The following is a 26510-nucleotide window of genomic DNA, read 5'->3' as shown; positions in this document are numbered from 1 at the left end:
GACGGGCAACTTGTAGTTGGTGACTGATGCGGTGAAATATGCGTGCGAGAGGAAAAATATAAGGAGCGATGCGTGTGGGGCTGTGAAAAAAAATTTGCGAAATAATGATAGGCTGGCAACACGACGGTGGAGTGATAAGGGCAATAATGCTGATGCTGCTTTTAAGGAGGAAACACTGATGTCATAAGAGTATGATGAATGAATAAAACGAGCGGCACGATTTTGAACAGATTCGAGGGCACTAATGAGATATGCTTGATGAGGGTTCCAAACGGGGGTTGAGGGTTCTAGTTTAGATCTTACAAGTGATTTGTATGCTAGTAATTTTATATGTTGGAGAGCATGATAAAGATTGCGTTTTAAGAAACCTAAAGTCCTGTTTGCTGACGAAATTGTTATTAACATGCAGACTCCAAGAAAGATCACTAGGAATTGTTATACCTAGATACTTGTATGACTGAACTTGTTGTACGGGAACTTCACAGATTACGTAAGGAAAGACAAAAGCATTGCGGCGACGGTTAATGGACAAAAGATTACACTTATGTGGGTTAAGTTCCATTAGCCACTCGTTAGACCAGTCTTAAACAGCATTAAGATCATTCTGAAGTGAAATTTGGTCAGCAGTGGTGAGAACAGAGCGATAAACTACAGTCAGCGAACATGCATATATTAGATGTTATGTTTGAGGGCAGATCATTGATGTATATGAGAAATAGTAACGGGCCAAGCACAGACCCCTGTGGGACACCTGACGTTACTAATAGTGAGTTAGAGTTCTTATTGTTAACGGAGAGAAACTGAGAATGATTAGTCAAAAATTCTTCAATCCGTCTTCATCCTGCTCAGCATGGGTTTCGACGAGGTTACTCCTGCAAGACATAACTTGCTACATTTATACATGATCTGCATGCTAACCTTGACTCTAACCAACAGACTGACGTCATATTTTTAGATTTTGCTAAAGCTTTTGATACAGTACTCCCTAAAAGGTTGCTAATAGAACTTTCTCAATTAAATTTACACCCCTCTATACTGGTGTAAATTTAATTGAGAAAGTTCTATTAGCAACCTTTTAGGGAGTACTGTATCAAAAGCTTTAGCAAAATCTAAAAATATGACGTCAGTCTGTTGGTTAGAGTCAAGGTTAGCATGCAGATCATGTATAAATGTAGCAAGTTATGTCTTGCAGGAGTAACCTCGTCGAAACCCATGCTGAGCAGGATGAAAAAGGTTGTTTGAATCAAGAAATGTCATTATCTGGGTATCGATGATATGTTCTATGATTTTTCAGGAAATGCTAGTTAAAGATATAGGACGGTAATTTAGTAGTGAGTTCTTGTTACCTGATTTGTAGACTGGAACGACCTTCCCATGTTTCCAATATTCGGGCAGTTGACCTGTGATGAGCAACTGAGTGAACAACAAAGACAACAGGGATAAACATATATCTTTGGTGTTAATCAGTATTTTGGCATTTATGTTGTAAATTCCAGCTCATGATGAAAGTTTACTCTTTTCTATTAGTGACAAAATTCCTGCTGAAGAAAGTTATTCTGAGTAATAGCGGGGTCTGCAGGAAATATAGGGTCTATTTCATTAATAAACACGGATGAAAATGCTATGTTGAAGATGTTGGCGCATTCGGTTTCACAGATGGTAGCACCCGGTGCGTCGGTGAGGGAAATGGTACGAGTGTGCTGGGGATTAATGGACTTGCCAGAACCTACGGGGATTAGTAGTCAACATATTGGGAAGATCAGAATGAAAAAAGATTCGTTTAGCTTCTTTAATGCTTTTTAAATGTGTTCTCAGCTGCGTATTATTTCTTCTAAGCAATTTGGCTAGGGCGTAACTTGGCCGAGCGGAAAAGACATTTCTTTTTGTTTTCGAGACGTTTGAGTGTATTTGTGAACCAAGAGTTTGAGGGTTAGTTCAAACGTTTATGTTTGGAATAAATCTGTCGACCAAATCTCTGATTTTCCTCTTGAACAAGACGAGTTATCACGGATGCACCTTTGATGAAAGTTAGACTGAAAACCTGGTAGAAATGCGCGAAGTTCATTATTTATTGCAGTATAGTCGCCTTTATCATATTGTCGAATAGTTATTTTACTTGTTACGTGTGAACATGGTCTAATCATGAAGCCGGCATGTATGACTTGGGGATACGTGATGGAATGAGCGCATTCAGGGTTATCAGTAAGTACCAGGTCGAGAATGCTTGCGCAGTCGTTGGTTGAATGGGTTGGTTCAGATATTGATTGAACAAGATTAAAATTAAGGTAAACGTCAAGACTTCTAGAGCATTCACCTTAGCTGAGACTATAACCTATGTTCAAGTAACTTAATGCAGAAAAGCTCTAGTCAAACATTCATTTCAGTGTCCTGGCTGCAATCCTGACCAGCAACTATATTTTCATCCAGGTTTTGTTAGCTTGGTTATGATAGCTTGTTTGCCATTTTCCTTTTTCTTATAGCTGTTGCAAACAGCGCATCTCTCACATTGATCACCTCTTCCCGCTCTTTCTGTTTTCTGGCAATGGCTCGGACGATAGCTGCTTCTCCTTCAGACTACCTCTGACCATCGTTCTCACCTTAACTGCACAGTCTTCTGTATCTTTATCGAAACCATTTTGAAAAATTCCCCTGCCTCTACTGGAAGCTTGTTTGTGGTGGAACTGAGCAAAAAGTTTGTGCATTGTTGTCTCATTTGTTGCATAGGAAGTTTGATAATGGTGCTTACATTGTGTGGCGGTGCATGATGCGAAACCAGAACCATCTGTGATGAGATTGAGCAAACAAAACATGCTAATGCAGAGTTTCCGCCAAAGTGTAGTTGTGGTGCCATCTAGCAATGCTGGAGGAAAGTGCCAAGGCTCTAAAGCACTAAGGCAAGCATGGCAGGTTTCTGCAGTGATGCCAGGTGCAGCCACCATTCTGTTTTGGCAGAAACTTGGTGTTGGCATCTTTCGCTCCCTCAATCTCGTCTCGGACCGTTCTGGTTTCACATCATGCACGACCAAATCAGGCAAACACCTCTGTCAGACTTACTACACAACAAAAGAGCTAATAACATGCAAGCTTTGTGCTCAATTTCACTGCAAACGAGCCTCCGGTTGAGGTAGGAGAAGTTTTAAAAGCGGTTTCGAGAATGTTCCAGGGCACTGTATGCATATTGACCTGCGCTGCCAGAATAAAACGTTCATTCTCCACCAGCCATGTCTGTGTCTGATTTTTTGCAGCTGACGATGTAACTGTAGCTTGCGTTTTATTTTCCTGTACTTGTAGAAAGCAAAGTCCACTCATTTTGTACTGCTCCATTTCCCCTTTTTATTTCTCTCTTCACAGACATTTTGCAGGTGGTGCTGGATGCCATCGCGAAAAGGTTCAGGGAGAAGATTAGCGCACTCATAACAGAGGTAGGTTTGTGTACTAATAGAATTTTACAGTGCATCCATTATGTACCATCGTCAGATGAACTGCAGACAAGACAGTAACAATGGAACAACAAAACAATTAGATTTTTGTTGTTGTGGGATGCTAAAAGACGGTAGATGCCAAGCTTTTGCTTGCATTTTTCTTCCAAATTGTTTGTCAGACATTGGAATGCATGGATTGTCCTGTGGTATTCCCCTGCGATGATTGAATAATTTGTAATTTAGCTTTTTGTCGACAGTGGTTCGGTTTTGGTTTAAACAACCAAAAACCGTCTGGGTCATGTAAAAAGGGCTCAGGTCACGCGAGAGGTAGAAAAAAAGTAGAGGCACGCTCTGCCTATAACAGTATGATGCAGTAGGATTATTCGCTCCCGTGTGCAGCTTCATTTGCTAATCCTTATTGACGTAAGTGCACTTTGAATTCCTAATCCTTTATTATGTGCCTCTGTTATCTCATCCATAATTCTTAGTACGGAGATATCATCCATTCTTCTTAGTACGGAGATAGTATGGATATGGTAGGAAGTGAGGAGTATAGTAGGAGTACGGAGAGTAGTAGATGGTGCAGATAACACGGATGAAGATTCTTAGTACTTCTAAGTACGCAGTCTTGGCTAACGTGTTATGAGAAAGACTACACGACTAAGGTCTAAAGTTCCACTTAACCAAAGCATACAAAATGGGTTGCATGGCTCATCTCATCCATAATTCTTAGTACGGAGATATCATCCATACTTCTTAGTACGGAGATAGTATGGGTATGGTAGGAGGTGAGGAGTATAGTAGGAGTACGGAGAGTAGTAGATGGTGCAGATAACACGGATGAAGATTCTTAGTACTTCTAAGTACGCAGTCTTGGCTAACGTGTTATGAGAAAGACTACACGACTAAGGTCTAAAGTTCCACTTAACCAAAGCATACAAAATGGGTTGCGTGGCTCCAGGATAGCATGTCCAACTCGAGATAGAAGGGCCCTGAAGGCTCAATTTCCCTCACCCTTTCACCTTGCAGGCAAAGCCCGAGTTGGCAGCTCCTGCCACATCAGCCATGTCGTGTAGTCTCGTGATGCCACGCAACCTGTCATTGCCCAGTCATGTCAGGTGTCGGCTGCTGAGAGACATGCCCATGATTTTTCGCTCACAACACTGACCCCGGATTTTCTGAAGAATGGGGTCCTGAATGCCATTGCACTAAAATTGTAAATTGCCGATGTGAAGTTTTAACTGACTACAGAGCTCTTAACAGCTCCCTTCAAGAGTTAAAATGACAACACTATATCAGCTGATACATTAGTGTCTTTTTTTTCTTTCTCTCATGCTTCACATGGCAATCGCAAATATCAGTCATTTTTGGTTGCTGAAACCAAACAGCATCGAGAAGAAACGCAAGTATAAAATTTGGTGCCCAGAAGCTAATACAAAATGATTATTTATGTATTCTAACATCTTAGGTATCATTGCAGGGAAGAAAACGTGCAACTAAAATCTGGCGTCTATATATATAGTCCTTTAAGTAGCACTGAACCAAATGCCAGTGCCATTAAATGGAACGTGAGAGGGAAAAACTGCTTAGGGAAGGTTTATTTTTGCTTCAATGACACTGAGACCACTGTAGGGAAATTATCATGAAGCATGCCTCTATTTTCCTTCCTCAGTATTCTTATTTTTGTTCTTCGTGTTTTCCCATTTCAGTTGTCTTGTTCATGTTTCGATTTGTATTTGAAGGTATCCAATATGTAACTCTCGAACTGAACGTGAAATCAAATAACCAGTATAACATCTTTGAAGCAGCTCCGAAACTTAGAAGTTTAGCATTGGTGCTCTCCAGAAGGCAGAGTTATCAATCTGTTTACATAAAATGAACAGTTAGGGTCAGGTCCCTTATTCGAGGGAAAGGGTTGGTTTTCGGAATGGAAAAGGCGATTCATCTTTGCCCTCATCCTCAGCTTTCACTCTTTCCCTCAAAGGCCTAGTACTACAACTCTCGCATGAATTTGTGAAACTCTGGATGTACCCTCCAAACAGCCACGAAGGGTGGCCAAATTCAGGGCCAGTTGCTATGTTGCATTAAAGCTTGTCAAGATGAGGAGTGAAATCTCTTTTTGTAATGAGAGAATTGGGTTAATTTTAAAACATTGGGAACCTGTGGTATCGCTTGATTGATGAGCAACTGTATCACCGTCCAGAGTCAGTGTTTGCCAGAGCAACAGCCTTAGCTGAAATTCATGTACTTCCTTGTGCACTAAAATGTAGTGAGCTTGAGGCGAAGACTGTATTTGTTTATGCAGTGAAATCTAATTCAGGAAACTTCTGGAGCACTCTCAATGCAGTCACTGGGAAGTAGGGTGCTGCACACAGTGGGCTTTCGTTTGGCTTGGTTTGGCTCTTAACATCTCAACGTGACACAGGCTATGACGGATGCTGTGGTGGAGAGTTGTGACAATTCTCACCACCTGGAGTTCTATAACATGCACTGACATCCACGCAGTGAGCTTTTATTTGTACTGCTTTGAAATTTCGCCCATCTCCTCTGCCTCTGGACAGATGGCAGTTCTCCACAACCACCCAATGAGCATTTCATACGCTATGATGTCTTCATTGCATTAGCCTCTGGCTAATCTTCTGGAAGCCTTCTCGCAATGTGACCAGATTTTGAAGCTTCATGGTGGCTCCTGACTGCTGTTTTCAGCACTTCAGTCGCATCCTTGGGTCCCTTTGTAGATGCTTTTGCAATTTCTTTAAATTATAAATGCTAAATTGAACTTGTTCATAGTTAGAACAGCTAGGGTTAGGAAATTATATGAATGGACACTTAGCATAAATGGAAACAGTATATTTTCACACACTGTACATGCATGCATGTGGATGCTACAAGGTAGCCCACTAGGATTTGAAGGCCAGCCACCCCAGGTTCTGGCAACATTGAGCAGTGGCAGCCATGTTTCTTCCAAGCCAGGTGGTGAAAAGAAAAGGGACACGGTACTCTGAAACTGATCTAATGACTTTAGACTGCGTAGATGATCATTGCGAATAAGCCTTGCATGATGCATATGGGACTGTCTCACTGTCATGCTCTAGTTGTTTGTCAGTTAATATGTAATTACATTTTACTAGTTATTGTTATTTAGCCTGTCAGTAGTTTTGTCCCCTCTGACTTCACACTACTAGCAGTGTCTACCGTCAACAGTATAGAAAACTATAGTCGAATGCAACTCAAGTCTCCATTAACCGCTGCACTCTATTCCTCCATAAGAGAACGTAGTCTGCTGTTATAGCTTTACTGATTACCTAAATTAATGGCTAACTATTCAAATATGAAAAACTAATTTGTTTTATTGTTACAGTAGAGAATATAATACACATAAAACATACCATTGCCCTTAGTTAGCAACTGTGATTTTTTCTAAGGCGTATCATCCTATAATTAGAAATGGCCTTTGCAATCCTGGCTTTTGCTGCTTCTTTTGCCACACTACAGGAGACTGCACTGCCAACAACTTGTCTCGTGAAACGTGCCAATGGCAGCTTCGAGGTGTTCGTTGATGGCTACTTTCTATTCACGGCGTCATCCCTGCTCGGAGGCATCTGTTCACTGTTCGCGTCCTTCTGGGTGTTCCACATCGAGTATCCCTGGAATGCACGAAAGATCTTGACTTTCGTTGAGCATGCCTTCCTCAACATGAACTATACCAAGCCACAGGTGAAGACCTGGGAGCTCATCAATCTGTACAGAGGCTCGAGCCCAGAATAACATGAGATCTTGTTGTCTTTGGAATAAAAAAAAATTGCAATGGTGCACTTCAGTCTGCTGAGCAGCAGTAATGCAAAAGCATTTCTCTTACTGGCACCTCATGTTCTTCTCTGATTGATCAAAAGAGTCATGACGTCGTCAAGGTCATGTCACATCAAGGAACAAATCATGTGATGTCATCAATTTTGAAAATGAACAAATGAACCAAGGACCTCTAAAAAATTGGACACCACCTAAAATTTGGCAGTTGGCCCACCCGGCAAACATTAAAGTTGGCATACTATATGCTTTGGAGATTCAAAAAATTTAGAGAAGATGGATTAGTGGCCAGATATTAAGAGGTCATGTTAGTATAATTCTTCAGTTTACCCTATATTCGGAGAGTTGAGATAGATTAATGCATGGATAATGATGAATTAAAGGGTCATATTAGTATAATTCATCAATCCAGAGGAAGGCCCTAGATCACTCAAGAAAGAAGTGGCTCATGCATGCCCATATGCTGTTGCGTTACTTATTTGAAAAGTGCTTAAGAAGGCCCTTACGTTCTTGAGGCTCTTAAGTTCTTGACTACCTGCTAAAAAATGTCGCTTTTCAACTCGGTCATTGTTGCCAGCAGCAAGAAGACACTTGTATTGCAATGTTTGCCGTTTTAGGTTGAAAATGTGTTTTAATTGCATTTATATAAGCGAAACGTGCCCATGAAACAAGTCAGTTGTACAGAAAATAAATTTTAATTCTTGTTTTAACTGGCCTCTCTCTGCACATGACAACATTGCTTGCCACACACCTGCAGATGGGGGCCCAACTGCTACAAGGGGCAGATGTGCAGTTTGAAGCGGCCCGGCTTTTTCAAATGATGGGCTCTCAGAGGAGTGGCAAAAATTGATCTGCTATGAATTGAAAACATGCGCACATGAAAGGCGCAATCGCAATTGTGCGATTCCAGGTGGAGCACTGCACCTTCGAAGTGGAAGTCTGCGTGCTTGACAGTACTGCCATCTGTCGTATAGACCTGTTCATCACCAACGGGAAACACACATATGGAGTTGGGACTGGCGGTTCGATCGTTTTCAACCAGCAGAGGTCGGCAAACGCAGAGCATTAGTGTCAAAAAGGTGGTAGAGCATCTACTTCTACCCCCCCCCTCCCCCCCGGCCTGATGCTCACCTCTTCTAAGGTGAAATGCTTGGGAAAAGCCATTGACCAAAACAGAGGGTCACATATAGGCTTCTGCCGCACGTGCAAACTTAAGGTTGTCCAATGGCAGAACTAATCACTGACCCATCAGCGCAGTTGATGAGTCATGTTAGAATTGGCCTACTCTCAATAAAATGCTCTAAGGTATGTATTTTTCCAAACGATTGAGCACAATATATACATGCATACCAACACAGCTTGGGTCTCCTATATATCACCATCATTTTTATTGCAGTGTGATCATCACACTAGAAAAATTTGTGGTGCCCAGAGAAGGAGGTACACCCCTCTGTTTTCTTAAAGCTCGTGAACAATATGTATATATGTATGTTTGTGTATAATGATGATTACCAAAAATGGCAACCGCTTCTCTACTGTGCATTTCGATCGATGGAAGCAAAACTTATGCAAGGCGCCTGGTCGTATACAATGCGATATTGGTGTAGGTTAGAGAACCCCAGATGGTCGAAATGTACCGGCAGTCTTCACTATGGCTTCCCAGCCTGGGTCACTTTGGGACGTTAAATCAAATCAAACCATCCAGTCTCTACTCTCCCACCTCCATGATTCCGTTTCTAGCACCATAGGTCTGCATGTCGGCTCTGCTTGGCTGCAAGAATGCGAGCTTCTAAGGGTCCAGTCAGCCACGATGCAATCAGCTAAATACCATTCTTATAGTTTACAGCATCTGATTAAAATATATCCCATTGTAACTGCCTCCAAGGGGGCCTTCAATAGACTTTTTTGACAAAACTATTTCATCTAAATAAACGACATGAGAGCTATGTAAATGTACTTTACCAGCACATAAGTTTGTATAGCAAATAATGCGTTGCTTGACTTTTCTTTTTTTTTTTTTTTTCCCAAATACATATTAACAAACTTTACTTTGCACAAAACTTGTGAAGATACCTCTATATCTCAAAGCAAAGAAATGCTGCAATTTTTTTAAAATATATATTACCATTCTCTGTGAAAAAATAAACAGTTTATCTTTTATCCACAAAGCCATATACTAGTTCTCAGGAGACTCTAGTGAAATGAGTTTACTTCCAGAATCCTTGAGTCGACGTGGCTATGCTTCAATCTTAATCGCTGATAAAAGGCACCTTCATCAAGTTCAGCAATGCGGCAGGCTTGTCTGATTATGTAGAGAAGCTTTTCTCATTTGCCTCCTTTATAGCACGCCCATATCGCGGGGCTCTTTCGGTAGGGCGGCTTGAGCCAATGTTCAGTAACATTCCAAGGGACTTCTAATGCCCATTGGGTTAAGACCTTCAAGTAAGTTAGCTGATATGTTTTACCTAATGAAAATGCATTCAGCTATTTCATTTCTGTTGTTTCCCTTCTAGCTTTTAACAAAGAATGCATTGCTTCAAAATTTTGTTATCGCAGTGTTTGCAAAATCACGGTTCAGTTCCCCAAGCACACGCATGGTACTGCACCTTTTAGCCCAGAGCAAACAGGACCACCAAGTTGTTGAATGTACAGTATATGGAATGAAAAGCAAGAGAGAAACTTTCAGATTTATTTGGATGTATCCAAATGCTCATAGGTCGGTTTGTATGCGACAGACATTATACTTTTACAGAAATTTTTCACTATAGGCTGCTTCCACGATCGCTTCATTGTAACATATGGCTTCAATGATGGAGGTGGAGTTCTTACAAGGCCAGCTGCGCAAATAGCGGAGCTTCATATCCTTGCTGTCAGATTCGTTTAGGCCCTTTAATTCAGAAAAACTGCGATGTAAGAATGCGCCAAGGGTACCAGAAAGCAGGCTAAAATTCCTTTGCTAGTCATATTCTATAAGCTGGGTTATATCCTCATAGGAGTAACAGCTGCGCTTGGTGCAGTTCTTTAATGCTTTGTCAAGGCTAATTAGTGACCGGTGAAGGCAGGGCTTCCGACAAGCGCGCGCTTCAGTTTTGAAGAGCTGTCGAGCTGCGCGTACGAGTGTGGAGCACGGGTTCTTGACAGGCCCGCGCCCGGGATTTCGATCAGGTCTTCGCCTCATCAGCCGATGTTTGGAGCTTGCACGGGCACATCGAAACTGCCGATTTCAAGTATCGATATTGAAGATCATTTCTGGAAGTATCTTGTCCAGCCCTCTAAGCTCAGACAGGGAGAGGGTCTCCGCCATGCCGGCTCTTCTGCGTCTTCGAGAGTACCCTGCTGCGTTCACCAGTGCAAGAATATCCCCTTCGAAAAGCGCGCCCAATATTGTATGTGCTGCCATCTTGGAAGATTAACAGAAAGCCTTGAGCCATAGAGTTCTATGCCTTGAGCTGCCGACGTTTTCGCCATCCTTTGGTCGTGCTCCGAAACAAACTGTGGGCTGGGACCCGGGCCCGCTTTTTTCTTCTTTCCCATGCGGTTCTCTAGCCGTCGCAATCTTTGTATTATTTGATTTGAGGCTTCCACACATCCGCTCATAGCATGCTAACGTGACTCGACGGTACACGTCATGTGATCGCGCTCGGCCGTGAACGGAGCTCTAGGTGGGTATGTTGTAAACCAACGCGCGGCCAGCCTGCCAGGTGTGGCGATGTGTACTGTGATGGTAATCGAGGCAAGAGCGTTTAATTCCATATCACCAGAACACAAGTCTCGCCGAAAGTGACGCGGTGAAGCTACTAAAACTAAGAGCTGCAGGTTTCCCGGAATCTTCAGTTACTCGTTGCCACGTAAGTTGCGAGGGCGCACAGCTGTTTGCGTCGTTTGACGTTAGCGGCAGGCCTCCCATTCAAACTCCGGCATCAGCAGTAGATGCAGCATGGGTTTTCGTGAACTAGTATCGACACTGCCTTTTCGTCCACGGACCTCTTGATGCGGGCGATCCGCATAGATGGCCGCGTTACTACGATGGAGCTTCGAGTGCCTCTTATAGATAGCCGCGGGACGTCATCTGCTGCCGCGGCCTCCGCCAATCCTTCGATAATGAAGATGCAAGATTGGGTGATGAGCTCGGGCAGACTGCCCACGGCCTACCGCATCGGCAACTCGACGCTGCGCTGTCAAGTCAACTTCGTCGTGGCCGTCGCTCTCATGGGTATCGCGTGCCTGTTGCTCATGTACGCGCTTTTGCCCTGGGGCAAGTATCATCACATCATCGACGACCACATCGATGGATCCGGGCACGAGCACGGTCATCAACACATCCTTCAGGAGTACTTGCCCTACAACGCCACTTACCCGCTCACCAAACCCATCGTGTACGGTCGCAAAGTGCGCTACAAGTTCGCCTGCATCACCGACTTGGACACGGAATCCAAGTTGAAAGGAGCCGAAAACACGTGGGTGAGCTACCTGAAGATCGGTTACCTTGTCGTCGACCGGACCATGAGCGAGGTCAGCATTGAGTGGGAAGAAGGCACGACGATGCTTAAGGGACAGTTCGCCATGGGCGGCCGTGGCATGGAGCTCTCCGAGCTTGTGGTATTCAACGGCAAGCTCTACACCATGGACGACAGGACGGGAGTTGTGTACGAGATCAGAGACAACAGCAAGATGATCCCGTGGGTGATGCTGACCGACGGGAACGGGGAGGCCACGAAAGGTGCGTGTGGGCGTGGGTGTGGGTTTGTACTACAGATGCCAGTTTGTGTTTTCGTGTATTTCGTGCACCTTACAGCAAAAGTAATTCAGTAGAGCAAAGGCAATTCAGCACTAAGTTACGAATCCGTTAATATTTGCAGCCGTTACGAAAAAAAAAGAGAAAGTTACATATTGCTTTTGCTTAATGTTCTCAAATCGTCCGAAGAGGGGCAAACTATGTGGAATGATAGGAAACGACTGCACCAGAAAATAGTAGAAGAGTTATAGATGGGACGAGCACCGGCTTTCTGGTTGTGCTGGAAGTATACAATATTTCCATTTACTTCAGGCATTTGTCTTACCTGCTGGTGCACGTTTGCCTTTTGCTATTCACATTTCGCAGACAAAGTGCTGGAGTCTAGGGCAGAAATGCACACTTGCGAGAATACGTGTTTCTTCCATGTCCCTTTGTTCTGTCGAGTTTGAGTGTTATGGAACTTGCTAAGCTGGTGTGTTGCTATCACAATGACGTGCCTGCCCTTGCTTCCACTGCCTTATTTTTTAACCTAAACTCCATTGTCTCGCTTCCCTGCAGCAACTTTTCTGTGTAAAACGACAAATCAGGTCACTGAGCCTACGAGCACAGGGAAATCAGCGGCTCATTATGGCGTATATATGAAGGCAACCAGCAGTCAGCGACACCAAGGAAAGCATAGAGGAACGTCTCTATGTTTAATATGTAGTGTTGATGGAGCATTAATACTGTAATCATGTTATGCCCAAAAGATGACTAGAAAGACATTTAGTGCACTTAAACATGACAGTGCCCATATGGTACTCCAGCATTTAGTTAAGCAGCCAGGTAATTTTGCGCAAAACAGTGTGCGCAGTTGTAATTGGTCACTGCAAATGAAGTTTTTTTTATGCTGGTTATTTCATAGCATTTTGGGGGTGCATCTGCAAAAGAGCAATTGTAAGTTGCCTGTAGGCTTTGTTTTCACAAATGCAGCCGATAATGCGTGCTGTGAAATGGTGAATGAAATGAAAATTTGGGAATCAGTGACCAGGTTTGAGACTGGGAATAAACATGGCCTGTAAGCTATCTTAAATTATCTTAAATTCTAAGGACAAAGGGAGCTTATTGTGGAAGTGAACGTGACAAATCTTATGCAACTTTGAGCATGTTGCCTTAACCAGAGGCCTATGCTATGAGCTGAGCCAACGAGACCTTAGGTGAGCAAAGCACACAGTTTCTACCATAATACTATCCACAATTTAGTCAATTAGCAGCATCACTGATGATGTCAGCTATGTTGTGAGCACAGGGAACATCAATTGCTGCATTGCAGGCACTTTTTTTTTTTTTTTTTTTTTTTTTCTGGAACAAAAGTGCCTCTAGTGCTCCAGAATGTGGCCAAAACTGTTTTGTACAGAAAAAGATTTATTGTGCTCTCTTATTAAAGTTATTCACAGTATGGCTTCCTGCTGCTACTGACAGCATTTTTTCTTTTCTTTATTTACCTCATTTGATATCGCTGCAGCGACAGAAGCCTTCTATTCAGGCTGTCTGTGATGTGACAGTGGAGTGTGGTGCAGTTTTGCATTATTAAGCAGTGCAGCCATGCTGCCTCAAGAGGTTCACGTGCATTCCTGCTGGCACCTGATGACACTTCTGTGCGTTCATGTTATGCTAATAATGACTGCGTGATGTGCTTGGGCGTGAGCACAAAAGGCTCTTCCTTGGAAAGTGTGTTTGCATTTTAAAAGTGAAACCATGGCAATGTATTACTGTGCCACACTCTCTCGGAGCTTCACACCATATCAAAATGCTTCCCACTAGTGGTCTTGGAACCCTGGAACCTACGCATTCGTGAAGAAAGTTGTGTAGCTATCCTTATGCTTACCCCTAAAAGGTTAATTCCACTCTGGCAGCTTACTGCTATGTGCTCACTGTGGCTAGCGGGACATCGTTTGACATTTTAGCTAAGACACAGAAATCGTGCGCTTGGACATGGTGCTCAGTGTGCCGAAGTGGTAGCACACTAACAAGAAAGGACAGCAGGGGAGTGGGCATCACAGTAAGATAATTTGAAATGGCAAAGTATGTTTGCCACTGCCTTGGGAATGAATAATGCTCGAGTGGCAAGAGAAGACGGAGTGAGGATCGATCTTTTATGGAAAATGCGATGGCCATCAGTGATGGCTTTACTGATTGCAATGGCATGGTAATCTCTAATGACTCAAAAGTGCAGCTGACTCATTCCTCTGCTAACGGCTTTGCCGTGGCAGGCATGACTTAAACACACTGACATTAAGCAGTTCGTCAGGTGGATGGAATTAACTGCAGATTCAGGGAGTTCCCATGTTTTGAAACATTACCTTTTCTTTGCTTATTCTTAGGTTTCATGCCGTCAGCATTCGTAGCACACCTGCCTCGTGTTGCAGGTGGCAGATTGGAATGATGGAAATGTGCCATTCCATTTTTAGGGGAGAGGGTGGGAGATTATAGTGTTAAATCTCCATCTTATCTGCACATCTGTTGGGGCTAGTTTGTTCAAAACCAACTGTTAGACAAGGGTGCTGCAAACACTGCTCGGCTCCTTGCCTAGCTTCCTCTGGGGTGTGCGCTTGGAAGAGGCTTCCAAAGGCTTCATAACCAGTGCTCCCAAACAGATTAATGCTTCATACGACGCAAGCTGTGTGCATGTCTTACATCCAGACAAACGGTAAAATTGTACTCAGAATGGCTCTAAAAATGAATTCTCAATTTCACGCTCTTTAAACCATTGGTTTTGCAAACAAAGAGGGATAAGGATTTGTCTCAATGACTTCGTTAAAAAAAATGTGGTATGTATGCTTACCTCAATCTTTTCGGCATATAAGAAAAACTTGCAGCAGAATTGACGTTTGTTTCAAGACGTATTTTAAAAAGCAGAAGCATCTCGACATTTTTTAGGATTACCTATCTTTTCCTGCTAAAATGGGCCTTATTGAACTGTATGCCTGCGCTTTTAGTGAATACACACAGAACAATGAGACCTATTAGCAAAGGATTAATCTAATGGCTCTTTTGATAGTTTGTAGTATCCATCATGCAAAAGTATAATACATATGCCCACCACTGTCAGTTTGCTAGCACTGGAAGGGAGTGAAAAAACATGTCCTGCTTGCATGTAAAGGATCAGGTGCACAGTTGTGAATGACGTTTGGGAAGATTTTTACGTCAGGGTATCACTGCAGTCTAGGGCGAGTTCAAACTTACCTCTAGTTGTCCGACTTTGCGAGAAAAAATAAATACAGAACACTTCTGTGCGAAATTCTTTGCTGTCACACCACAGCTAACACCACATTCGCTTTACACACTTGCAACCACCCTGTGGATATTTTTCTTTTTCTCCCTTTACCTTTATTCACTTAAGGATGTTCGCATCATGAAACCGAGGTTATGACTGTAAGGCGTGCCGTAATGGAGAGCCCTGCATTAATTTTGCAACGGGAGCTTTTCCAACTTGTGTCAAAACTTCAGCACACAGCTGCGTTGCTCCATCAAAATGTGGCCCCTAGTTGACAGCAGCTCAAAACATGCTCCGTAGCATAGACGTTAGAGGTGCAGTTTTGTCTTTTCTTGTACAGCTTCTCCATTCATGTGAAAACGCAATTGCTGTGCAGGCTTCAAGAGCGAGTGGGCGACAGTGCGCGAAGGCGTCCTCTACATCGGTGGCTTGGGAAAGGAGTGGACAAACAGCAAAGGCCACGTGATCAACCATGACCCTCAGTGGATCAAGGTGGTGACGCCCGGTGGCCGCGTTGAGCACCGCGACTGGCGGGACAACTACCGCAAACTCTGTGAATGGGCCAAGTATGGACCTCCAGGTGAGGCCTGTGTCCTCGTTCTATTTTTTCCGCCGCTTTTGCTTTTGCAATGTGAGGATTGTATACATGCTTGCTGGTAAATAAGTTGACACGGTGCTGTGTATGGAACACGTTTTAAAAAGGAAACTCTTGTTAACAGGGCAGCATGTATAAGTTTATATTCAGCTGGCTTGATTAAAAGAATGGGCAGTGGGTAACGTTGATGTTGGCCGATGGCTGTGCTTGCATATGATTCCATATATTCCAGTAGCTTTGCAATCATAAGATGATCTGCAAATCAGCGAATTTATTGTTGCCTGTTTACCTTCAGCGTTCCGTGCTCATGCTAGGGGCTGTTCACTTGTCACAGCCATTTCTGGGTCATTTCTGGGTCGGGGAATAACTTTGCCAGTTTCTTGAAATAGCATCAAACAACTCTTTATTGCTGTACAGTTGTCAGCTACTTCATAACGCCTGAAAGTTGAGACACTACTAGTGCCCATAACAGGCAGGCATTTAGACTGATGTAGGTCTGATACCCAAAAAATTGTACAAATTGACTCATGCTCTGCCAAATTAGACAAGTGTTTTTCACTGAGGTCACCTTCTTGTCAGGTCAGAAGTGGCAAGCTCACATTCTATTAAAAAAAACCTGCTGCCATAAATAGCCAATAGTAGTTTTGCTTTTGGAATAGCTTGGCATGGGAGTGAATGAAAGTGTGCCAGGTCTCCTCCAGGTAAGATCAGCACGGTAATATATCATGAAAATAGCCCTTCTCAAGCCTAACTGCATGCTGCAGAGCCGACCGCATACCACTGCCGAGCTTGCAACGGCAAGTATGACGAAGAGACAGTCTCATCTCCGAGCATATGCCAGTCGCATATTTTTAGTTTCACTTTTCTGAGCTTCACGCCAGCCCGCGTCTATTGACAGTGCGTCACCTAGCCAACCTGGCCCAGCTGCATCTTTTTGAGGTGTTGACTGCAATGTATGCTTCCCTTCTTGCCTTCATGGTTCTTCCAATGCGTAAAGACTGCACATGTCAAGGGCTAATCGTGCATTATGCAATGAAGTTTTCTCTTATGCAAAACACCTGCTTGTGAGAGGGTACTGCTACCATGTCACGCCATCAGGAATATCGGGGGATGGAAATGTGAGAACATTTGCCATACACATCCCAAAAGCAGTCAATGACTGCCCAGTCTTTAACCAAATAAATATACCTAGATGCACGCGGTTCTTGTCAGCTTTTACTTTTGTCATTCGGTTGTTCTAATTTGGGGTAATTCAAATATTTATTCTGATTCTCTGAAGTAAAACAATGTGGCTTTACTGTTGTACCTATGAGCAGTTTACAGACCACATATGAGCTGTCGAGGAAGCTACATTTCTTTGCAGCCTAATATTGAACTGTGCATTCTTTAAGTTATTTCTATAACAAATGCCGTGCACATCATTGCAGGCTGTTTTAGAACGAGGAGAATATTAAATTTTATTCTTTATGCAGGCTAGTTTATATGTGGGAAACCCTCGATGTAGACTATGCTTGGAAGGTAGCAAAAACTTGACGACGAAGGACAGTGCTCTCACGGGAAGGAAAGCAATGTATTTCAGGGAGCAAGCTTGACTTGATGGCACTTGACTGAAATTAGGTAGAATTTGACCAACTCTGTGGTGCAGAAATCTGCTGACTCATGATGTGCTAAAGTGACAGTGGATATCGAGACAAAGGAAATGTAAGGGCTGTATTTAGTCAAGTAAAGTCATGAAGCTTGAAAAACTTGCCGGAGTAGTTTTGTGTTTTGTTGGGCTTGTGGCACATAAGCAGCTAAGGTTGTCATGTCAAACATGTACTGGGTCATGTAGCTGCAGATGGTGCCAGTGAGTGGTAATTGGTGGGTCTGTTGTCATCTTGCTGCAGAGTGAGATAGCATGTTAATTATTGGGAATGTTATGGTCACGGCATTCGGTGATGCCCAAAGGGCCTTAAGGGCCTTGCGCTTTTACGGATATAAAGAAAAAAATTATGAATGATCTGTGAATCGCATTTAATGAGTGGACATAAATATAGGTAACCTCCTGCATCTGTCACTAAGTGGTCGCACCTTTAACAGGTTCCATTCTACTTAAAGCAAATCAGTGTTGTTTCGTGAAGCTTTGTCTTCTTACGTTAAAGGGTAAAGGAAAAGAAAAACAGCTACAGCAAACAGTACATTCTAATTCAAGGTCAATATTGCAGGATACATGATCCACGAAGCTGTTGCATGGAGTCACCGCTTTGGCGAGTGGTTCTTCTTGCCACGCCGTGCGAGCACCACGGCTTACAATGACGTTGAGGATGAGGAGAAAGGCACGAACATCATGCTACGCGCGGACCCACAGTTTGCGCGTGTTCGAGTGTCGGAAGTCGGGCCATTGGTGCCGACGCACGGCTTCTCGTCGTTCAAGTTTGTGCCGAGCCTGTCGCGTTCCGACAGGGACAGCCTAATCCTTGCCCTCAAATCGGAAGAGTACAAAGGAAAGACTGCGACATACATCACTGTGATCCGCGTGGACGACAACAAGGTTCTCTACCCAGAGACCAAGATCGGTGACTACAAGTTTGAGGGTGTTGAGTTCATCTGATAGTGAGGAGCTTGTTCTTTTCTTTTTTGAAATCCCGAGTGTTCCTTGCTTTGCAGAAGCTGGCAAAGGTGAGCTTTGTTCTGGAGCCGGAGTCTGCCCAAGACATTCTTTCTTGCCTTTTTTTTTTTTAAGCATACCACCAGTGTTACCTTTTGCTAAGCACTTCCGCACTTGTGTGAAATCTAATAGTAGGCATTGACCTGTGGTCAAAACAATCACCTGAAGATTACCGGTCAATGACCTAACCAGAATATCACACATTGGACAGCTGCAGTTCGCATTCACCAATCGCAACTGATGGATCACTGTTAGCTCTCACTTTTCGAAGGGGTATAATTTTTATTTCTTGTTCCTTAGCTGCTTTATTATTTCTGTTGCCGGCACTTACGGATTAAACATGTAAGCAGCCACATCATTTTTATCTCTGCACATATGTGCTCTGCAATATGTTTTCAGGGTTCTTTTTATTTTATTTCAGCCGAAGAAATGGCAGTTTTCCATAAGGTGTGTTGCTTGTGTTTATTGGTATGCAAGCTAGCTTATTTTTGGCGGAAATGTGATGTTACCACAAGGCAGTTTTTACTGCTGCTGTTAACAACTTGATGAGGCCATTTGATCCAGCTCCTGAATCCTGTGGCAGCTTATTGCTTGACGCGACACTGTATTCATTCAGTGCATGCCTTTGTTACGTTTTTATTGTTGAAGTGGAAAGCTAATGGAACTGCCATCGGTGAGTAAAGTGACGGTGAAGCCAGTCTCAGCTTAGTCAGGGAAAGACTGGAATCCTTTTCTGGTTTTGCTCAGACTGGCAAAATTTATCTAGTCATTGTTTCCGTGATTCGTTATGCTGTTTCTGGTATCCAAATCCTTTTGATTTGCATATAATGGCTATCCTTTATCATTAGCTAGGTAGCTATAGGCGTTCCCAAAATGGGAACACGTGTCAGTATTGTGGTTCATATCTGTTACTGAAAGTAGGAAAGAAACCTTGTGATTTGCATGCTTTTTAAATGCAGGAAAGTTTGTAAGTGTTTTAATTGCCTTTGGCTTTCTGTTTTGAATCGCTGATATATTTGCACATCCTAAATTCACAAAATTGCACTTTCGGGCAATGGAAAGAACAAATTCTGTGAAATTCTCTGGAATAATTCTAAGGCAAACATGTCGCTTGTGTTAACTGGAATTGGTTCAAGCTCCTCTATGTGTGCTTTTAAGAGTAGCAGATTGACTCTGGAATTGCATACGCTGGTGTGCAGACTTTTCAGTGAAAGCTGTTTCGTGCACTGTTCGAGTGAAAGCCTTGCAGTGACAAGTGTTACGACGTTGACGACTGTGTGCCTTTGACTGTGTCGTGGTGCGTGTGTCGTGGTGTGCGGACTATATTATCATCACAGAAACAAAGCATACCGTGCTTGCAGCCTGCCCTCGGATATGAGGATGGAGAGAGATCTGCAAGATCTCGCGAAATATGCGAGGTCTGTGTCCGTGTGTGTGTTTTGGACATTTCATAGAAAAAATATTGAATGGAAGCTGCTCACTGTTTTCCGCTTCCTGGCTGTCTACTTGAAAAAGGTCGAATGCAAAGAGTTCTGACGCTTCTTCTGTTATTGTAAGAAAAGATACTGTGCGTCTAGTGCTCGATGCCACTTTGCTCAGTGTGAATGTCGATTTTATTTCGGAGAAAAGTGGAACCACCAAGCTTCGCAACTTGGTATGTTTCTGTGGCGGCAGGGGGCGTGCTCTCACTGTTGCAAATGATGGCAGAGAGAGAAAGCACCCTGCGAGTCCATCAAGAGGGACTATAATGTGAAGGTTCTCTGCAACTGTCATGATGTTCCATCTAAGTCCAGGAAGCACAAAATTGTTGCTGCAAAGACAGATAGCATGGTGCATTTGATTTGCAGAGCAGCACCAGGGCTGTCACTGGCTATCCACAGCATCTGCAAGCTTACTCCCCTCTCATGCACAGAAGTAGCATTGGCAATTGTATATTGCAATAACCTGCACTATCGAACCCCCACTCCTTCCTAGTACAAGGCGATTGTTAGTCAGTCGGTCTGGGTTAGTTACAGTGTTATCTGCTTCGTTTGAGCACTGGAAAGGGGGAGTGCTTGCAGTGGCTGGTTTCTTTATGAAGGTCAGCCATGTGTCTTGAGTGAAGTTCGGCCATGTTTTCCGACTTGATGGAAGCACACAAACTTTTATGGTGGCCACTGTAGGTGCTTTCATGGGGTCATAGCAATAACCACCTACAGCACTTAGCTTCTATTTGCTCTCAGTGCATTAGGAACATTATTGAAGCTTGTAAAGTTTTGCCTAGCCATTGCATCTCAAGGTTGCTTTTTTTATTTCAGACCTTGACTTGTAGTTTGAGTAGGGGCTGATATAATTTTATAATAATACAAGTTTGTATAAACCATTTTTGCGTACGAAGCCTCCAAGGGAGTGGTACTGCAGTTCATAAATGTAATGGCTTGTTTCACCGTTCTGAGGGCTTTGTGCTTAGCCTTCTCCATATGTCTTGGTAGTACTGTTCTAGTCACCACTTTGTAGCAGAAGCTTTGGCACTTGCATTTTGTTGTAGATTTGTGAATAGACTGTTTTCAAGTCCTAAGAGTTCCTTGTTTTTTCTTGCACTGTTTTTGTAGTAAGGTCTCAGTTACATGCAATGCAAGCTGCCTAGTTTGTCGCCTTGTGTAACTGCTGGAAGGTATTAGAATATGCTTTGGTGTGGAAATGCTGGGCTTTGTTAGATTGCTTAAATTATGTTGCACATCATATTGCATTTTTAATAGTACTCATAGGAAACATTTGCAGGTTAGGTTTGCTTTATTGCTTGATTTCATGACTACTTGCTCATGAGCTTTCAACCCATTCAAATTAGAATCTGATTGTTTCACCCACTTGGCATGCCTCATGCTTTGGCACCCAGGACCATTGCAGTATACTGTTTGTGGGAAAGGAAAATGATGACTCCAAACCCACATCAGTTTGCAGCTGTGTACTTGTTTACATCTCTCGAATGTCGGCTGAGTTCAGTAAAATGACATTTCTGGCAATTCGCAATGGTTGTCTAGTAAAAGTATGTTCATACATTAACCATCTTGCTCATTTCCCTTGGGTACACCAAAAAGTTAAAAAGTTTACTCATTCAATTATTCCACATCAGGCGTTGCAAGTGCAGGAAGGATTTTTTTCTTTTCAAGTTCGATTTTATTTATTTACTTTTTTTGTTTTCACTGGGAACATTGTGTGAGAGTCATCATTCTCTTTTGTATGGTTTCAATGTGACACCTTTTTACGAGAGCATATCCAGCTCGTTTCTTCGAAAAGCCACCGCCACGCCACAATTTCGTGTCTGATTTTATCGGAAGTGTTCAGAGCAGGGTAGGAAAAATGAAAGCCTGTACTTGAGGCTGTGTCCCTTCCCCTACGGTGCAGTTCAGATATCCACCAACAACTGTGACAGACACTGTGCCTTTACTTTCCTATAAGCCAATTTATATAAATTAAATATAGGTGTCTGTGGAAAAGTGAGACAGATCCTGCATCTTTTTTTTCCCAAAATCCTACATAAAAAGTATCTCAAAAGCTTTTGCACTGAAAAGGCGGAGTTAAAGGCACTATCACTCTTAATCCTAAGGCAAAGCTTGAGCATCCCCTTAAATTTTTATCACCATTTTTCTGCTATCTGGTTGTTTTCATAGCTATGTGGGATCTCAAGTTTGTTCTCAAATATCTCAGCATTACTTAGCTGAGGGGTTCTGTCATTTCAGCATTACGGAAACCACAACAGCTTTCAAGGTGAGGAACCTTGTGTGTTTTGGCATCCATATCTATGTCTGCCTAACATGCATGCTAAAAAGAGCGAGCGTGTGCATGGCCCCTAAAAAAAAAATGTTATATTACAGTCAACAGTGGCTGGCTTTATAAAGAAACTATGGGGGACTTGTGTGGTCCAGGAATCTAAAAAGTACTCCAACGAGCCCAAGGGTTCCATGAAACTCTATGTAACCCTTGATCTCCAGCATATATATATTGTTCACTGTGTAAGCTCCTGCACAGACTTCTAGAGGTCTTTTCATAAAGCTACTTTCTTGCCCATGCAGCTCAAAGCCTTGAATCAACATGAATAAACGTGTTGTGCTTTAGAAGTTCTGGCGTTTCAGTCTATTACACTTGCTGTGCAGTTCAACTACATGGTCATTTTTTTACTGAGGGTAAACTTTTTTGTTACACAATTCATTTCTTGCACATTTTCACTGCAAAAACGGGAGTCACTTTGAGCTTGCCTACTTCGCACTCGAGATTGAACTCTCTGCATCTGTATATCTGATGTTGGCACATCTTGGCAGGTACTATTCACAGGCACGTGTGCAATGCATGCAGGCCAAGTACCTGTGACCCTCTTTTGTTCGCGTTGTCGTGCGTCACTTGCCACTCCCAAGAACAAAGGGTACCGATAAAACAAGTTCTGGAGGCTGGCCTCTCGCTATCTCTGGCGTGACGTACATACTCTGGCCTTTAACATCTCCACTGTACTTATCAGTTTCTATAAACAACCGAGTGACCCTTACTGGTATTCACTGCCTAGTGGAGATACTTTGTTTCTTCTTATTTGCAATATTCTTCCTCTTGCTTGGTTGTCACTCAAATCTGCTACGGCTAAGCCAGAAAACTGTTAACAGCGGTGTGCGATTAATTTCTCCGACATGAAATAAGTTGCTTGCGTTAACGTTTTCGAAAGTATTGTTCACCCTTGCTAAGCAGGCAAAAGGGTCATGATTTAAACATTTCAATGTGGTGGTAGTGCAGTCGTGGTGCTCAATTAAGGTCAACTTCAAATTTAGTTCAGCCCCGCTGCGGTGGTGGAGTGGTTAGGTCAATGTTAGGTTAAGGCGCAAGACTCCTGTGTACAATGAGATGCGGTATCGAATCCCGGCCGCGGCGGTCACGTTTCGATGGAGGCGAAAATTCAGGCGCCCATGTGCTGTGCAATGTCAGTGTGATTGCAAAACATTTTGTCAGAAAAGGCAGAATGCAGGTGATGTGAGAACCTCAGGCGGTCTAAATTTCTGAAGTCCTCCACTACAGCGTCTCGTAGCCTTAGTGGTTTGGGACGTTAAACCCCATAAACCAAAACAAATTTAGTTTGCTTAGTCGCACCTAAAACATGGTGCATGACTGCGTGGCTGCTAGAACCGTTACCACGTTAGTGGCTTGTCACACCTGGTTTTGCCACGACTAGGCGCAGAGTGAGCATGCACATCAGGAAACAAAGTGCACGCGCATCACTGAAGCAAACAGGTGCCGTTTTCCATTTTTGCACGTTTTAATGGGTAGCAGTTTTAGAAAAACGTTCAAGATCAAAGGAGACCCATAAGCCTTTGCTAGTAAGTATACATTGCATGCGAAGTCACGGGCACAATATTTAGGCTTGGAACCTATAGCTTCCACAGTGCTCCAAAGCAGCGACCGTCGTGCTTGAAACCAGAAGTCTGGGAATAACGTGTTTTTTTGTGCACTAGCATTAGAAACTTTGCCACGGGAAAAAAGTGCGTCGATGGTCTCGATACTTTTTTTATATATAACGTGATGACCCCTGAGCAGTGGTTGAAAACAAACGTGGACGTTGGTGATGCAGGCGTGGTCCAGTTCCGTGAGGTAAATGAAGCTATTGAGTGAGTTGATGGCGATCTCCCATAGTTACAGAGCGATAGATTGGAAAGAAAACCAGAACACAGCTTTGTGTTCCGCCCTCTCTTGGCCTGTCTGTCACGCTGTAAGTCGAAGGACTCCATGTGTGTGCTTGACTGTTGCCGCCATCTCTCATTTGTGCCTGTGGCTAACATGACTGGCAGTCTAATTTGAGCCTGTACGTGTAGCTGGAGGAGAGGCGCGCATGCCCAGAGTGGCCGTGTGAAAGAGGAAGATTCCCAGGACTGGATGTGATGACAACCATAAGTTTCCAAATAACAACCATCCAGTGCCTGCTTGAGTTTTGGGGAAGATCTACTCAATCTAACCTCTAGATATAGATGACCCGACAATATCAGTGGTTGTGTGCACAAAGACGCGTATCGTCATTTCTGACTACTTATACTCAAAGCAGGGTCAAAGTCACTACACGTTGGAGGAAAATGCAAACCCCGGACTATACCTGTACACAAGTTGCTCATGGGGTCACCTGCACAGCCATGCATAGCTAACTCGTAGCCTTTTATGCGAAGCGTATGCAGCTCGTTTGGTCAAAAAAGCGTTGACCTGCAGCCGTCGCCGTGCCCTAGTTTTGATGGTTTGATAGTTTAAAGTCCCAAATAGCAACCCAGGCTATTAGAGAGGCCGTATAGTTGAGGATCGACTCTGGAAATTTCGACCACCTGGGGATCTTTAACGTGAACTGACATCGCACTGCACACGGACGTCTCTCCGTTTCGCTTTCATCAATCAAAGCGTAGCCGCCAGGTTCGAACCCGGGTGCGCCCTAGTTTTGAACAAACATGTCGGAAAAAATATGCGTGTGATTTCGTACCAAAATTTCGATTTCGAACCCAGATACTCCGCACAGTAACCGCAGCGGGGCTGCACTTGTATCGCATAGCCTAGCTTCCAAGCCTGGGCAGAACGCCGCTGCAACACCACTCTCATATCTGCCCGCGCCCACCCCAGACAGTCTGCTCTGAGTGCGGCCGTATAGAATAGGTCGGATACAGTAGACTTGCGATAAATCAAGCTCTGATAACTCGGATTTTCGGTAAATTCAAACAAATTTTTAAATCTCGATTGACAGGGCATATTTTCAATACCTTTAAAGCTCCTTTATTTGTAGCACGGCTTCTCTTGAATTATCTTGCTGCAGTGCTCCCGACGCGCGAAGCAGCGGTAGTCGAGGTTGGATATGCCAGGTTTCGTCGTCCGTGAAAGTTCGGCTCTTCCAACCGGTTAATTCGAATGTGAAAAAGTATTGGCAGTGGTTTAATCATTGTTGAACCACGTTAGACGAACCTCTGTTTTGCGTGGTTCAGGTTTGTTTTGGGGTTCTACTCGTTGAGCCATTTTGAACAATATATGACTTGATGCTGTAACATAATGTTGAGAATTTAATCACAATAACCGACTAGCGGTAACTAATTAAGACTTGGCATGAGTGTACAGTGCAATAGTACTCGGTATAAGCTATCCGCGACGACATATGACTTGATGATGTAGCGTAAAGTTCATATTTTAATCACAGCTAGCTAATGAACGATAATTATGACCTACAATCAGTCCGGTGCAATTTTACCAGATATGAACTATCTAATTAAATATTACTTTGATTTCAATTTTTGGCCTGGAATAACACAGCCTCCTTTATACACTGTGCCTGGCAACTCCGCGTTCCGCTTTGATTTCAATTTTTGGCCTGGAATAACACAGCCTCCTTTATACACTGTGCCTGGCAACTCCGCGTTCCGCGACCGTCGCCGCCGCTCCTCCGTTATAGTGCTCTAGAATATTGGGCAGTGTGACGACCGGCGCCGGAGAGCGGGCCGCTTTTGCGATGACAAGAACCGGCTCCCGCGAGAGGGCGCGACGTGCAACAGGGGTGCCACGTTCGCCGCTCGGCGCGTAGCGCCCGCGGGATAGCGGGGGTACAGAGGAGGGGTACGGTTCTCTTTGGAGCGATTTTCAGACGCTACGCAATTAGTGTGATAATTGATGAAGAGGCGACTTATTCCAGGTGCTTAAACTGATCCCTGCCATTCTTTTACGTCTATCTGGACTCTGGAGACATTGTGCACGCTTGGGTAGTCCTTCGAAGCAGCGCGCGATGTTTGAATCGCTATCTGAAACTCTCAACATTTCTTCCTGCGGGCAGTTACAAATCGTCCAGATGAGCAATTTGTACTTAATGTTTGCAACGAAGCGTGGTGTTTTGCATTCGTTTTTCCCGTCAGGGAATAAAGGCTACTACTCATGAGCGCTATTAACACGCGGAGAAAAACAGTGTACATGCGAATCAAAGCTTGTGCTTCGTAAGGCCTCCTTAGGAACACTTATTTTTTACAAACCTTATTTACGAACACCTGCTTACATTTTGCAGCTTGCGCTTATTAATGCAG

At 43.5% G+C, this 26510-nt stretch overlaps 2 protein-coding genes across 2 annotated transcripts in view; both read left to right on the top strand.

Moving 5' to 3' along the window:
• Positions 1–7922, top strand: part of LOC146189207 (uncharacterized) — a 44396-nt gene extending 36474 nt beyond the window's left edge. The window contains exons 15-16 of the mRNA XM_084604108.1: positions 3352–3422; positions 6918–7922. Of these exons, the coding sequence (XP_084460234.1) occupies positions 3352–3422; positions 6918–7190 (344 nt within the window). The 3' untranslated portion in view covers positions 7191–7922. The remainder of the gene's footprint in view (positions 1–3351; positions 3423–6917) is intronic.
• Positions 7923–10728: 2806 nt separating this feature from the next.
• On the top strand, positions 10729–22076 carry LOC146189206 (soluble calcium-activated nucleotidase 1). The gene is made up of 3 exons (XM_084604107.1): positions 10729–11949; positions 15597–15800; positions 18020–22076. The coding sequence occupies exons 1-3, from the start codon at positions 11220–11222 to the stop codon at positions 18403–18405; spliced, it is 1320 nt and encodes a 439-aa protein (XP_084460233.1). The 5' UTR covers positions 10729–11219; the 3' UTR covers positions 18406–22076.
• The last annotated feature ends 4434 nt before the right edge of the window (positions 22077–26510 follow it).

This window comes from Amblyomma maculatum, chromosome 5 (assembly GCF_055883805.1).
Source record: "Amblyomma maculatum isolate TAMU_Amacu chromosome 5, ASM5588380v1, whole genome shotgun sequence".
In the NCBI taxonomy this organism is placed as follows: Eukaryota; Metazoa; Arthropoda; class Arachnida; order Ixodida; family Ixodidae; genus Amblyomma; species Amblyomma maculatum.
Note: the sequence above shows the minus strand (reverse complement) of the source record. Positions and strands in the feature narration are given on the sequence as shown.